This window comes from Mustela erminea, chromosome 7 (genome assembly GCF_009829155.1).
Source record: "Mustela erminea isolate mMusErm1 chromosome 7, mMusErm1.Pri, whole genome shotgun sequence".
NCBI classification, from domain to species: domain Eukaryota; kingdom Metazoa; phylum Chordata; class Mammalia; order Carnivora; family Mustelidae; genus Mustela; species Mustela erminea.
In genome coordinates, this window is record NC_045620.1 from 46030799 (window position 1) to 46046729 (window position 15931).

The 15931-nt window shown below is 40.7% G+C and overlaps 1 protein-coding gene across 3 annotated transcripts in view; it reads left to right on the top strand.

The window, feature by feature from the left end:
- The window catches only part of KIZ (kizuna centrosomal protein), a 129281-nt gene that overhangs the window by 76822 nt on the left and 36528 nt on the right, over positions 1-15931 (top strand). For all 3 annotated transcript variants that reach the window (XM_032351559.1, XM_032351558.1, XM_032351557.1), the window contains 2 exons: positions 4774-4887; positions 12351-12498. In XM_032351559.1, coding sequence (XP_032207450.1) covers positions 4774-4887; positions 12351-12498 — 262 coding nt within the window. The remainder of the gene's footprint in view (positions 1-4773; positions 4888-12350; positions 12499-15931) is intronic.

The window sequence follows — 15931 nt, forward strand, 5'->3', positions numbered from 1 at the left end:
TGGACCACCTCTTCAAATGATGCCTTTCTATTGTTGCTCATTTTGGAATGCAGATTTCCTTCCCTAAAACTTTGTTCTAGATGTGACCTGCTCTGGTGCTTTGTGATCTTTCGGTTGCATTAAAAACACAGTAAACATATACTGTGAGTGTTTTGAAAGTAACTGTTGTAAATGTTGTAAGCCACTCATTACCATTTATGGCCATCAATTACCATACTCTTCTGAGACTGTTGTTCCCTAGAGAGGATAGAACCTGAAGGTTGAGCCTGTAGTGCTGCAGCTGCAACACTTGAGTTCTGAGTCCCAAGAAAGGCTGACACCCACAGGTGTGGGAGACAGCTACCGGCAAAGCTAAGGAATAGCTGACACTCAGTAGCCCTCATGCAGGGTTTTTATTTTTGTTGATGTTTTTGTTTTGCCAAAAAGAAATTCTCAGTTTGCAGTACTGACAGACAAAGCATAGCGCTTTTTCTCTCTTCTCCTTTTTTAGAAAGCGTGTATATTAATTTGAGTGTTTCTATTAGCCTGGGATGGAATTGTTTTCTTTCACATCATCTCCAAAATTCTGTGTGACTAAGAAATGAAAATGAAGCTAGGAAACAATTGCTTTCAATTTGACACCCCCCAAATTTTATGCAGTATATGCTTTAACCATTGCTGGGTAAAACAAAATACACCTCTTTAAAATTCCATTTATGTTTGTAGTGATTCCTGGTCAACCAGCAGGTTTGTCCATTTGCTTCACAGAGAGCAAACTGGCCCAGTGTATTGATGCTAGGCCAGTCCACACATTCCCAAGAAAAACTGGACCCAGCCTCATCAGACCCATATCTCTCCAACAGGACTTATTTTGGTTGGAATGCAAATGAAAGACACAAAAGCTGAGATCTTGAATTCCAACACAGGCAGTGTTTCCATAAGATGTAGTCTTTAATCTTGGGCTCCGAAGTGTTTGAATTCTTGAGTAGAGTTATTTTTAGCAAAGGACTGACGGATATTTATCAACTAAAACCAGGTAAAGCTATTAGAAATCCTCAGCACAGACCAACTCATCTTTTAGTCAGAGAAGCTCCTGAGTTTATCTAGAGTAGACCCAAGTGCTGTGCAGACAGTACTTCTTACTGATCACTTGTTGCCTAGCCCTGGAAGTGCCGGGCTAGTTTAACAACCACCGTGTAAAAATGAACTGTTGGAATAAGTGGGTCATGAATTTCTCCAGTCTGGGTTTGAATCTTGGCCTGTCATTCAACACACAGTGTTGTTAAGTGTGTCTTCAGTGTCATGCTGAGTGCTGTATGAAACTTAAAATAAGATAAAAATCCACAAGTCCAGTGGCTCTTTCCAATAAGCTTTTGGTTTTGTAGAGCAGACTAAGCAGACAGGGCCTAACTAGAGGGCAGTTCCATACGATGAAGAATGCTGTCTATATAGTGAGGGCTAAGGGAAGTCAGGGATAAGAAAGAGCCCTGAATGAGCTAGTCAGAGAGGGGCCTAGACAAGCATGAGATGAGCCAGTCAAAGGGAGCCCGACATTTGGATTGCTCAAATTGGAAAAGGACCAGGGTTATGTCACCAGACAGTTGGGTGTCATAAAGCACTGGCACACCAGGCTGGAGGGTGGGGGAGATGGCAGTGGCAGCAAGGTGCATTGTTGGTAGAGAATTTAGAAACAATAGCCCCAAACTGTCTGCTTTCTCCTATCACCATTGTTAAGAATGACAAAGGTAAAATACTCCTCCCTGGTGGGAGGCTGTTCCCACCACAGCACCCCCCACACAGCCTGCCTAGGCACACCAGCATCCCTGAGTGTCTGCTGACTTCCTCAAGTGTGCCTCCATTCTAGAAGAGCTACAGAAACATCGAGCCATGGTCCTTGTTCTGGGTGTACCACCTGGTTCAGGGAGTCAGACTAAAGGCATTCTAAGCTGAAGACCCCACTCTTGCAGGTGGGCTCTGTTTGTCTAGCATAGGATTTAACCTTCTTTTGAATTAATGGCCACATTTGCAAATCTGGGAGATGTCCTATGAAAATAAACCTTGCGGGACACCTGGGTGGCTCAGTTAGTTGGACGAATGCCTTCGGCTCAGGTCATGATCCCGGAGTCCAGGGATCGAGTCCCTCATCGGGCTCCCAGCTCCATGGGGAGTCTGCTTCTCCCTCTGACCTTCTCCTCGCTCATGCTCTCTCTCACTCTCTCTCAAATAAATAAATAAAATCTTTGAAAAAAAAGAAAAGAAACCTTGCGATGGTGGATTTCTGGCTTCTGTTAAACACTAGGAAGATCATAGTCACTGAGAACCACGTGGGAGCCTTGAGTGACTATCCCTTTGCTGGAAGCGTAGCCGCAAGCCTTCCACAGTCCCCCCTACCCCACCCCACCAGCCCCACCTTGGGTGCTTGCTCTCTCCCCTGCCACCGCCACTGGTGCTCTCACATTTCTGTGCTTTCCCCTTGCCAAAGAGAGAAGGCTCAGCCTCTTGGTTGGCTTGGGGCCTCCGGTTTCTCCTTTCACGAATAGCAGCAGCCCATGGCCACCAGGCTAACCTTCTCAAAAATGCTGCTTTTAGGAAACCAGCCATAGCTCAGAAATCTGAAAGGTTTATGGCTGTTTTCTCACCAGAGTTTTACATCAAATTTTATTTCCCATTTCAGTTGCCCCTTGAACAACAGGTTTGAACTGCACAGGTCCACTTATATGCAGCTTTTTATCAATAAATACGGTATTGTAAATGTGTTTTCTCTTCCTTATGATTTTCTTAATGGTTCTTTTCTCTAGCTTTATTATAAGACTATAGCGTATAATATGTATGCAAAATGTGTGTTAACCAACTATGTTGGGGGCTGGGAGCAATCAAAATTTATATATGGAGCACCTGGATGGTGCAGTCAGTTAAACATCTGACTTTTGCTGTTGACTTAAGTCGTGATCTCAAGGTTGTGAGGTCAAGCCCTGTGTGGGGCTCCATGCTCAGTCTGGAGTCTGCTTGAGATTCTCCCTCCATTTCTCTCTGCCCCTCCCACTCGCGCCTTCTCTCTCTCTTTCTCAAATAAATAAATCTTTAAAAACAAACAAACAAACAAACAAAAGTTATGTATGGCATTTTGACTGTATTGGGCAGGGGGCAAGGGGGTTGGTGCCCATAATGCCTGTGTTCTTCAGGAGTCATCTGTACTATCCTTTCACCATCAACAGCAACCCCTATCTGGTCAAACTTGTCTTCTTGCTGGTCCCCACACCCCTCTTTCCTGGCATTTCCTGACACCGTGGTCTGTGCTGCTTGGAAGCCTGAAGTGTTATCTCCCTTCTGTCTAAATGCTACCTGGCAGAGGCATTCACCATTCCTGATTGTCTGCCCACTGATTGTGAGCTCCCCTTTACATCTCTAAAATTGGCTTACCACTGGTGGGCTTGTCTTCCCCTTCTGAAGAGCAAGTGTTATTATGGGAATCTAGTGGATGCAAGATAAAGCCTTTCAGGAAAAATTAGGACCCAGATTTTGCCCAGAAAATGTATTCATAGGTACTTAAGTGATATGGGCCAGGAGTCTAGAAGATTTTTGGCAGCAGAGCTCAGGAGTAAAGTTCCCAACCTAGGGTCTTGCCCACAAGGTCTAAGAATCCAAACTCAGAGTCTGAACAGGAGGTCAGAACTTGGCAAGGAGTTGGGGCACTGACAGTATGACCCAGAGCCCAAAATAGGTCCCAGATAAAGGGGGTCGTTTTTATTTCCTGCCCAGAGTAAAAGCCTGCATCAGAGCAGGGAGATAGTGGGGGAGGGAGGGAGACTATGCCTGCAGTTGTCTCTCACCCTCCCATACGACAGAGCACATCTCCTTTATCCCTGTGATGTCAGGCATAGGGCTATCAAATGGATCCAGTAACATAACCAACTATGGAAGTAAATGCAAATTAGTAATACTTTGCTAATTAACATATTGCTTCAGGAGTTGCTTCATTTTGGGGGGGTGGGGGTAATATATCAAACATTCCCAACTGTGATCATCTCCTTTAAAGTAGAAGTACTGTTTTGTTTTTGATATCCTCTCCCAATAGCTTTTTAGAATCATTCTTTCCCCAAAATAGACATTTTTGAAAAGGAAGTTACCAACTAATCTCTTTGGAGACTAAAATTGTACCATGACAGACCTAACTAGAAACAGTAGCCAAATTATTAGACTTGGCTGGTCCCCAGTATCCTGGAAGTAGATAATGAAGGCTCAGTCCCTCTTCCCACACCTTCCTGTTCTTACTAAGAACAAGAAAATTTTATTGTAGTGGGATCCAAGTGGAGAAATAATAGTCATTTTTCTGCATTCAGAAATAGAGGACATAACCTATACTTCAACCAGCAGTTTGTAATTTCTTAGCAGTGACAATTTAAGTAAATTCCACATGAGTTGTAGAGCTCTAACTTTGTTATGATTGACAATATAAAATTAGCCTTTTCCACTGTTAAGATTATCTAGCATTCCTATCAGTCAGATGCAATGTGGAATGAGATTGCACAGCTATAGATTGAACAACGTTGAAGGCTTCAAAGGGTTAAAAGTTGCTTCCTCTGATGGATTTAAAACTGCTACATACACACAAACAAGTTTTTCAAACTGCCCCATTTTACATTTTTGTCAAGAGACAGTCTAGTTGCTGCATTTTTATGTCTAGATTATATTACAGATATATTTCAATAAACCACAAGGAACCACCATAGATTCTAGAAGCAGGGGGTCTGTGCTTAAATAAACATCTCATGCAGCACCTGTTTTATTTTATAGGCTCTATAATCACAGTGACATTCTGGAAGAAGACCTTGAAACCTGCGGAGCAGCTGTCCTTCACCAGTTTCCGAGACCCTTATCTGCGGGTGACAGCAGTGAAAAGCAAGTCAGGTATTAATCGCTGCTGGGGTGCAATAGCCGTTCTTGTTTCTCAAGTTTCCACATGTGAAGGGTTACAGAGTTGCAGACTCCTAGCTCACCCAGTGGTGACCGGGGTAGATGTTTGTAGTCATCAGTTTAACCTTTTTACCAACTGTAAATCACAATACTCTCACTTCTTTGTAAATATATCTGTTCCTGTTAATTGGATATATTTACTCAGTGTCTCCTCATAGCAGTGTTTTAAGGGCTTGCGGGGGGCGGGGGGGCAGGGAGTGCAGGTAGCCTTTGTCTGGCATATTAGCATACTTTGAGAACAACCCAGGATATGATCCAGTATAACCACCACCTAGAGGGATGCATTCCTCAATGTCCAAGGTCATGCTAGTGACACAGGCCTCTAATTTGTAGGTGTGGTCACTGGACTAGCAGCATCAACAAAACCTGGGAGTTTGTTAGAAACACGTGTTCTGGGACACCTGGGTCACTCAGTCGGTAAAGCGTTTGCCTTCAGCTCCCTAAGGGTCCTGGAACTGAGCCCCCCATCAGACTTCTGCTCAGTGGGTAGCCCACTTCCACCTCCCCATCTGCCTGCTGCTCTGCCTACTTGTGTGCCCCCACAAATAAATGAAATTGTTAAAAAATTTTTTTAAAATAAAAGAAAGAAACATGTGTTCTCAGGCCCCACCTCAGACCCCCTGAATCAGGAATCTGGAGGTGCGGTTTGGCCATCTGGATTTTAATAAACCCTTAAGGGAACTCTGCTCCTTCCAGTTTGAGAGCCACCATTCCAAAGATATGCCTTAAATGGTCACAAATCTGGGATGAGAGGAAGTTAATTATTTGCAGGGTGGTTGGTGCATATGAACCATACATAATGCTTATACATTTTTCCTAAGTCAAAGAGAAATCCATTTCATACACTCTGCCCACCTTTTAGGCAATGTGGGTTTCTGTTCATGGCCCCGGAAGTTTTGTGACAGTGGGCTACTTACTGAGTTCATAAAATTACAAATATGTAAAGTGCGTAACGGTTTGTCCAGTACTGTCATCTGGTAGGTACTTAATTCATGTGGCATAAATGTTGCCAGTGTTCTAACTTTGATTTATATTTTGGGGATTGACTGTATTTCTTCTTATAAAAATATGTCCTACCATTTACTAGTAGAAAACAGATTATTGCTCAGGCCTGGTCAGCAGATGGGTGTCTGTCTGTGAAAGCCCATCTGCAAGGACCTAGTGTGACAGAGCACAGGAGGGACTCTTGGGGTCTGGTTATCTTAGCTCCAGCATCTTTTTCTCTACCTTTAATGTGCCATGTTCACTGTTTTTTGTTCACTACTTTCTTTAGAGTAGAATTCAGCTTAAGTGTAGTTTATATTGGATCCCCTTAAGGCATGAGAAGTCAGGATAATGGTCTCTAAAAGGGCCTTATTGCAAAACAAGCAAACAAACAAACAAACTTGACCAATTGAATGGTTCCATTTCACAGACCACAATGAGCTTCACAAGTCCTGAGTGCATTTCCTTTACCCTCTGCATCTCCACTAGTGATCCCCAAACTATGGGAAATGTTGGAAATGACCTTCCTAGCCAGTAGCTTTTCAACCTAAAGCAGTAAAGGCAAAATAATCCTCCTCCATGTATTTATCATGTGAAATGAAAGAGCAGTCTTAAAATACTCCTTTACAAGGTGGTGGAAGAAGCTGCCTGGAAGGAGTCTTTCTGCACTCTATAGGTTGTTCAGTGCTTGTGTGTCGTGAGGCTTTTGACTGGGCCCCTATTGCTTTCTCACTGCCTTTTATATCTGTTGATATACTGTTCAGCATAAACCACAGTTGCGGCATGTGGCATAGGAAGCATATATGCATTTATAATTCTGTGTGCAAACTGACTTGTAGACTAAATGATTCATTGTTTGACTCTCTTAACCTCGGCTGCCAAACTGTGATTGTGGGTGAGAAGATATAATATCTACATCTACTAGACTAACGTTTGTTATAGTTTCTCAACATGCATGATAGAGCATTGATTTCCATTATGAAAGGTTGCATTTTACGTGACTGTTGATCTATAGTTGTGTATAAATCAGCCTTCTCTAAGAATCATCCTTCTTTACGATGAACACAAATTTTAAAATTAATATCTGGAGCCTTCAAGACTGTTTGGTTACCACAATCATTTTTCAAAGCCAGATAAAGAAGTCGGGAATGGTTACTAATGTCAGTGTTATGTTCTGTTAAAATTAGAATTGTCGCATGTACTGTGGGAATAGTGTGTAACACACAGTGATTGTCACTGTTTTGCTGTCTAGCCTTGGAAAAAGTGCCAAGTTTTATAGGACCTGTGAGAGACAAGTAGGTTTTTAAATACACTTTCTTTCTAACGGTTTTAACCCTGGCATCAGGCTCCCCACTGTCCTCCTTGCTCTAACGACTCCCCTACACCCCTCAACACCCAATAGTTATTGCTGGGTACTCCCCTAAGTGAAATACTCCTGCTTTCTTGGTGATCTCCCCTGGACCAAACTAGTCAATTTTTTTTTTTTAAAGATTTTATTTATTTATCAGAGAGAGAGAAGGGGAGAGAGCCAGCACAGGCAGACAGAAAGGCAGGAAGAGGCAGAGGGAGAAGCAGGCTCCCTGCTGAGCAAGGAGCCCGATGTGGGACTCGATCCCAGGACGCTGGGATCATGACCTGAGCCGAAGGCAGCTGCTCAACCAACTGAGCCACCCAGGCGTCCCCCAAACTAGTCAATTTGATAAACCATCCCAGAGACACAGATTTGGAAAGAATGATCTGCTTTTGTTCCTTGATTGCTAATGATTCTGATTTCATAGAAGTCTAAGCCAGACAGAGTGGGACGCCTCTAGCAATTATGAACTCCTTAAAGCCATGTTTGGTGTGGCGGAAGTCCTGCTTGTGCCCCTGACCAAACCATGGCAGTCGACCTCTTTAATCTCATCCTTAGACTAGGACACCTGCCCCATGGCCTATACTAAAAGGCAATGTGAAGACTTCCAAATTCCTGCTCATAAAATGAAACATCAAGAAAAGATGAAGAACAGAAAAGAAAAAAGAACAAGACCATTACTATCATCATTATTGATTTTTGTTATATCAAGGATTAAGTGTTCAAAGACCTTCATTTGAAAGAAAGGCTTTTTATTACGTAGAGGACTAAGTCAGTATTTTAAATAATTAATGAACTACTAAAATATGATTAGTGTCATTTGGGGTACTTGATAAAAAATTTCGTTCATCAATGCCTTTGGGAAAACATTTTTTTAAAAGATTTTATTTATTTATTTGACAGACAGAAATCACAAGCAGGCAGAGAGGCAGGCAGAGAAAGAGAGAGAATAGGAAGCAGGCTCCCTGCTGAGCAGAGAGCCTGATGTGGAGCTTGATCCCAGCACCCCGAGATCATGACCTGAGCTGAAGGCAGAGGCTTTATTTAACCCACTGAGCCACCCTGGGAAAGCATATTTTAAGATAATAATGATCACTTAGTAAGTAGTTTTATCTTATATGATGAGCCATCATGCAATTAATTAATTGTCTCTCTTAGTGGCTACTCTCAAACATAGTTTCCCAATTTTGCTCTCAAACTCACACTGAAAAACTGAGTCAGCTTTATATTGTTTGGATTACAACATATAAAAACATCTTTATTTTATCTGACTGTGTTCAAAATAAAAATCAAGATGTTCATTAATTTGCCTGCATTTAAAACTTTGATCAATTACCAATCTGTTATAAATCAGTTGTGGTTAGGAAGCATAGGTGCATTTGTGTTAATTGCAGTTTTTTGATTGGAAGCCATTCTAAATATATGAAATTAATTATAGATACAAGTTTCTTCCTTTGTTGTATTTTTAACTAGAGGAGTATATCATTTAACTGACACCAAACTTTGTTTTCTCTCTGTGGCACTGACACTACAAATCTTCAACAGAAGTGCATAAAAGAAGAAAAAACACGTTTGAGGCCTTTGTACCACTTTGCAAATTTTCTGATTTGGTGTATTTATGTAGAACCGTGGACAACACTTCATGCAAAAACAGCCATGGCTCTTGCATTCCTTGCCCAATTGATCCTGAAATAAATCTGCAGAAAAGCCCATTTTTTGTACTTTAAGTCTTGGCTTAGCTGTTCCAAAGTCACAGATTCTAGGTGTTGTAACTCCTTCAGTAGTTCATTTGCTGTTTGGCCTCGTGCAAGTTGATTAATGGTTTTGTCCTTTTGTGAAGTTTGTACAGTAATTGTGGGAAACCTTAGCTAGTTCTTCATCCCAGGACCTGAAGGATGGTTATAGTTGGTGGGGTTATTAGTAGCCAGAGTCTTGCCTTGGCTTTGCCTCTGCAGAAATCATATGTGTCAAACACCTGAGAGACTGGTCTCTGATCGTTCAATCCTTCCCAACTAATTTAATTAATGTAATTCATCCGAATTCAACTTATTTTCAGGTTTAATTCAACCTAACTAAACATGCTTTCAGACCAGAAACACAGTTGATTTACTCATTATAAGAAATGGAACAGCGGAATAGACTAGAATTTGCTCCTGTCCTGTGAGTACATTTTCTCAGTAGGGAAATCTATTGTGAAACCAAATGCAGATGGATGTTCCTTCATTTGTATAGAATCAGAACAAAGGAACTGGGTGGCATTATGACTTCAGTGAAGTCTGGAAGAAGTGAAGAAATTCAAGTTGCTGAAGGGGCTTTTGCCAAACCAGCCAGAAACTTTGGAATCATCTTGGGAAGTTTCTAAAGAAGTTCAAGGATCCCCATGACACATCCTACTTTAGGCACGTCTTGGTTAAGTCAAGCAAAGATTATAACAATTAAGATTCATTAAAGAAAGGTCTCAAATGTACATAGACTTACTTTCCCCCCCAAACATTTTATTATGAAAATTTCCAAACATAAAGAAAAATAAAGGAAACTGTACAGTGAGCCCTATATCCACCCCTCAGATCTACCATTGACATGTTATTATACACCTGTATCTGTCTGTCTTTCCATCCTTCCATCCATCTCTCAATCTCAATCTCTTATTTTTATGCATTTACAAGTAGTTACAGGCACTAATACACTGGGTTGTTTTTTTTTTTTAACTTTCTACTTTGAAATTTTAAAAAATTCACAAGAGTAAATATAACAACATAATGAAATCCCGTGTATTTATAACCATGTTCTACCAATTGTCAACATTTTTTTAGCCTTTTTCCTCCCGTACACTCTTTTCTTGAGTCATTTAAAACAGAAAACGTATTTCCTTTATAAATACAAATACTTGGGACGCCTGGGTGGCTCAGTTGGTTGGATGCCTGCCTTCGGCTCAGGTCATGGTCCCGGAGTCCCGAGATCGAGTCCCACATCGGGCTCCCAGCTCCATGGGGAGTCTGCTTTGCTCTCTGACCTTCTCCTCGCTCATGCTCTCTCTCACTGTCTCTCTCTCCAATAAATAAATAAAAAATCTTAAAAAAAAAATACAAATACTTACCTTTCTAACAGATAAGCATTTGTTACGTTTAACAAGATTCCTTATCTAATACCTATTCTTTGCCAATTGACCTTGATTGTCTCAAAGTCTTTTTATATTTGATTTGTTTGAAAAAGGATCCACATGATGCTACCCATGAACTGGTGGTTCAATCCAGATACAAGATGACAAGACAACGTCTTTGGTGGTGGTCCCTCTGTTACACATCCGCAGGCAGCATGGGATGGCTGGGTCCAAGTGTTGGCACACTGATGCCTTTAGTAGGACGTTTACCAGTATGCAGTTTTCACAAAATTATCATTTCCTAGATGCATTCATTAATTTGGACTTACAGAATGGTGACTAATTTATTCATTTGTTGTGCATTTATTAGTTGGGAGAATTTTGTCCATCAACTTCTTGGTAATCCTGAAATGCATTTTTTTGACTGAAAGGGTGGAACAAATGATTCTGTCCCTTTACTTACCAATTTTCAGAATAAGTTGTTGCCCTAGCAACCTCCAAAGGTTTGTTGGTTGGTTGGTTTATATTATTAATTGTGGTAAAAACACACACAGCAAGAAAACAAAACAAAACAAGACACACACAGCAAAAGTTACCATCTTAACCATTTTTGTTTAAAGATTTCATTTGTTTGTTTGCGAGCAAGAGAGAGGGAATGAGAGTAAGGGAGAGAGAGCATGAGTGGGGAGAGGGATGGAAGGAGAAGCAGACCCCTTGCTGAGCAGGGAGCCCAATGCAGGGCTTGATCCCAGGATGCTGGACTGTGACCTGAGCTGAAGGCAGATGCTTAACTGACTGAGCCACTCAGGTGCTCCCCATCTTAACCAATTTCAAGTATTCAGTAGCACTGAGGACATTCACATTGTTGGGCACCAGATCCCCAGTACTTTTTCATCTTAAAAAACTGAAACTCTATACCCATTAAACAGCTTTCCATTTCTCCCTCCCTCCAAGCCCCTGGCAAGCACCATTCTGCTATTTCCATGAATTTGACCATTTTAGGTACCTTATGTGAGTCGAATCCTCCAGTATTTGCCTTTTTATGACTGGCTTATTTACTTTAGCATAATGTCCTTAAGATTTATGCATATTGCCGCATGTGGTAAGACTTGCTTCCTTTTTTAAGGCTAAATCCAGAGGTTCTTATTCTTTTCAAAGCTTCCTTACTTTTTCGTTTTTTTTTTTTAAATGAACTCATGATTTTCGTATATCTGCTGTGTGTCAGTCCATTGCATCATTGTCTTTTTGGTGTTCACATTGTCTCATCTGGGGCCACTGGGATCCCCTTCACAGTAGCCTGTGAGGCCTTTAGACATGACTCAGTAGTCTCTGAGAGCTTCCTCTGTGATGCCAAGGTGTTCCAGGCTCATCTTGTCCATCTCCTACCCGAGAGATGTACTACATGCCATATAATTTAGGCTCACTTTTAAGTCTTTCCTAATATTATCTTAATGCTTTTTAATTACAAGTAGACCATAGTAAGAGTATAACAGAGATAAACTGTTTTTGAGCATAAAATGTGATCGGTTTTTTTAACCACATGTAAGAGGAGCTTGACCATCTATGCCGTGATTTGAAACCATGGCTATATACTAGAACCACTCTGTCTGTGAGCCTTAAAAAGTCCTAACAGCCAGACCACACCCCGGTCCAATTTTACTAGATCCTTTAGGGGTGGCACCAGACACTTAGATTTTGCAAAGCTCCCCAGGTAGTTCCTCTAGGCAATCAAAGTTGGGAATGCTCATTTAGCAGTGAACTCATAACCAAAGTAAATGGAAAAAAAAAAAAAAAGATATCCAGACCCTGGAAATTATCTTAGTCCCGAATATACTAGGTTCCAGACTTTTTTGGATAAACTGTCCTTTGCTGACTTGACTATGGCACCTCTAAAAATGAAGGAATCTCCTAGGTAATACAGTACGGCCAACCTTTAATGTATCTCCCCTTTCTGTTTTATAGATCTGAACAAGCAGCAGCAGCAGCCTTATTGAGGGCACACTTGGGTCAGCGTGTCGCCACCTTGCAAGAACATGATAATTCTATCAGAGAAGAGGTAGCTAAGCCATCTGAAGTTTTCCCAGTCAAAAATATGGACCAGATGACAAGGGTCAGTAATATTTACTTTTTAAAAAAATAAGTTTAAAGTTTATGCAAAGGATTATTTGTAGAAATAGTCACATTCTTGACAATGGTTAAAATAATTTTTAAAAATATTCCATAATAAGTGAGTTTTTATGGTTGGTTTGCTTGCACGTTAGGCCTTTTGCACAGAGTTTTGTGTAGGAATCTCAACTTCCTCCATACAGTTAATTGAGATCCTGGAGGTGACCTAATTAGACAAAACAAGCACAACATTTTTCGAAGAACTTAGAAGCATTTTATAGCATTCTGGTTTTCTTTCTCTACTCCATACTTTAAAAATACTGAACAGTCATAAATGTTAATTCAGCAAATACATATTGATCCACCTCTGTGGATCCAGACCAGACCAGATCCATTGAAGAGAAAGAAAGAAAGAAAAATGTGGCATCTCCTTCTGGGGAATGGCATAGTGGGATGTGTGCAATAAGAGAATAGCAAAGGCTATGGGCCTTCAGAAAAAGGAGCCAAGCCACCCAGAGATCCAATGAGGGCCGACTTTACAGCAGAGGGAGTAGAGAGGTATGAGATGACCCGTAAAAGAGAGACAGAATTTTAATAGACTGAGTGCAGGTGGGTGTATCAGGAAGGTGATGGCAAGGGCAACAGGGAAGTGCTGTTGGGAGCCAAAGAACAGGCCCAGGAAGTAGAACCGAGCTCTGGGCCTTGGGTTGGAGGGCAGGACCCCTCCAAGGTCCTGAGTGGTCATGGGCCCTGTGTGCAGCATCCATCCAGCACAAGTGGGGAGTTTGTATTTGGTTTAGCAGACCTGGAAAGCCCTAAGAGTTTTTTAAGCAAGGAATCGCCTGAGGGAGAGTGTGAAGATGCTGAACAGATGGAGTAGATCCCCAAGGAGAGCAAGAGAGGACCCGGAAGCCCAGATCTAAAGCATGCCTAGTGTAGTCTTCATGATTCTCTAGAAGGCCATCTATTCAGAGAGATGGCACTTCTTCTAAGTTTAATGTCTTGTCACTCTGTCTTGTTTCAAAGTATGTTTTCTCATCTTCAATGTAGGGTCTTCTGGCTTTGATCTTTTCTTAAGTTTGTGTTTGTATCATATTCAGGGTTCAAGGATTTGACACATGCCCCTCCTGGAGGCAAGCCTTGCCACCTCAGCACTGAAGTCACACACCACTGTCACTATGCAGTCGAGTCTCTGCCATCACTTCCCCTTTCAGAGCACCTTCCATCCTTCAAGCCCCCCCTTCCTTGCCTCTATCTTAACTAAAGTAAAAAGAGAGGACAAGGATTTTTTAAAGGATTTCAAACATACACACATAGAATGATATCATGAACTTAATATTAAGTCCCATGCCTGTCCAAGTTCATGTGTGTTGTTACCATTGCACCAGATTTTTTTCAAACCTCACCTTCTGCTTCCTTCTTCCTACAAAACCTGCCATCACCTTATGCCTCCCCTCCCTCCTCCTACTTGCTTCCTTCTGAAATCACTATTGCATTTACAGATACAGCTACATGTTTCTATCATGGATCCCATTTCCCTTTTCACAGATAATCTTGGATGTATCCCCCTTGCACACATTTGCATTTTGCTGCATTTTGTGTGATTCGGTAAATAAAGAACGATATTCTTTAGGAAAAACAGAACCTGTGTTTCTTAGGTCCATTCCATACTTGTTGATAAATGTGGTTCTTAAGAAGAATTTTATTCTCAGGTTTTGTTGTCCATTTTATTCAGTACTATTTTATAACAACATTGTTTCCCATTCATTCCATTCACTGCAAGTACGTCACATTTCACCCACATCAAGGGTGACAGAAGTATTGGTATACTTCCCTTCGCTATCTAGTCATCTTGTTATTTAAGTTGTTGATAGTAGAACACATATTCCAAGTTCCAGACTACCAATTCACTCATAATTTTTCAAATAATAATTCCAGTATTAATGGGAAGGGGGCAGCTTGATTAAAAACTTAGAAACCAAATGATATTCTGCCTCCCCTAGTACACTTTTTGTTCCTTTTTAAATCATTGTGATCTCATCTTGTGACAATCATAAAAGCTACCAACAAATTAATGATGAAATCTGCCCTTAAAAGTAGAAGTAAGCGAGAAGTTTCTGTCTGGGACTGAAGAAATGCAAAGCCCTAAAGAACCCTGTTACCAAAATGACATGAGCAAGACGAGCCTTGTGAACTTTACAACAAAATGCTTTTGTGAATTCTAGGACTGCTTTGTTTTTTACACAGTCATTCTGTCACAATGAGCAAAATTTCAAGTGTCTTTGAGTTGTTTCTCTGCATTGAAACAATATACACATTTAGTATATGGGTTAAATATTTCTCCATAGATAAAAATCATAAAACTAAGAGATTTTCAAAATTTAAGAAAGCTCTACTAGAAATTACTTGGTGAAGAACCTAATGAAGCTCAGAAATATTTACTTTGATCTCTTGGGTAAATGGCTAATTAAACAGCCACATGTAAATGATGTTTACCTGTGGGTCCCTTTGCTGTCAGCTGGAGTCAATCCTGTCTCTTGAGTAAATACATCATTAAAGCCGCGGAAACTCAGATTATGTCCCCTCGAGACCAGATAAGATCCACAGCACCTGCATAACCTATTAGGTAATTACATAATTGAGCTGCATGCTTTTAAATCAGAAAAATTTGTAATTACTTTATGTGGAAAAAAGAATGAGTTGGGTACTTCATTAAAACACTAAGTGCCTTAATACTCCTTTTTTCCTATGTGTTGCCTCTTTTTGCCGGGAGAACTCCTCCAGGCAAAGCAGAGTGGCTTGCTGGTGTCACCTGCAGAGCAGGTCAGTCATGTCCCTCACCACACATGCACCGCCAGAGAGACATGTGACTGGTCACAGAAATCCCTTCACCTCTCCCTAAATGATGGACAGGATTTTTGATCTTATCTCTTGAATACATGTTTGCTGGCTCATATGAATACTTTCCTGTTTCTTTTAATTGCTACATAGATAAAAACCCCCTTTCCCATAACTTTTCCTCTTCCCCTCCTATAACTTAGATATAACTTAAGAGCATTTTGCTTTAACTTGTGAAAAATTACTTCCAGTGTGCAAGAGGAGGGTCCTTGAGGAAGATCAATTAAATCTGTGTATTAGAAGAAAATGTCACCTGATTTTTTAAAATTTTCTTGGTTTTTTTTTTTTTTTTTTGTATCTGCATTAATAGCACTGATTTATGTATAGGAGAGAATTTAACTTTACTAAATGCTTTCACATTTACCTTCTCTTTATATTTGTAGCACCCATCACAGAAACCGGCCTCTTTTATGGGTAGATTATGTTTAAAAAAAAAAAAAAAAAAACTAGCAGAAAAAAAACCCCTCCAAATTTGGAATATTGAGATAAGCAAAAAGAATAAAAGATAATTTTCCGTTGGAATTGCAGTATGTGGTTCT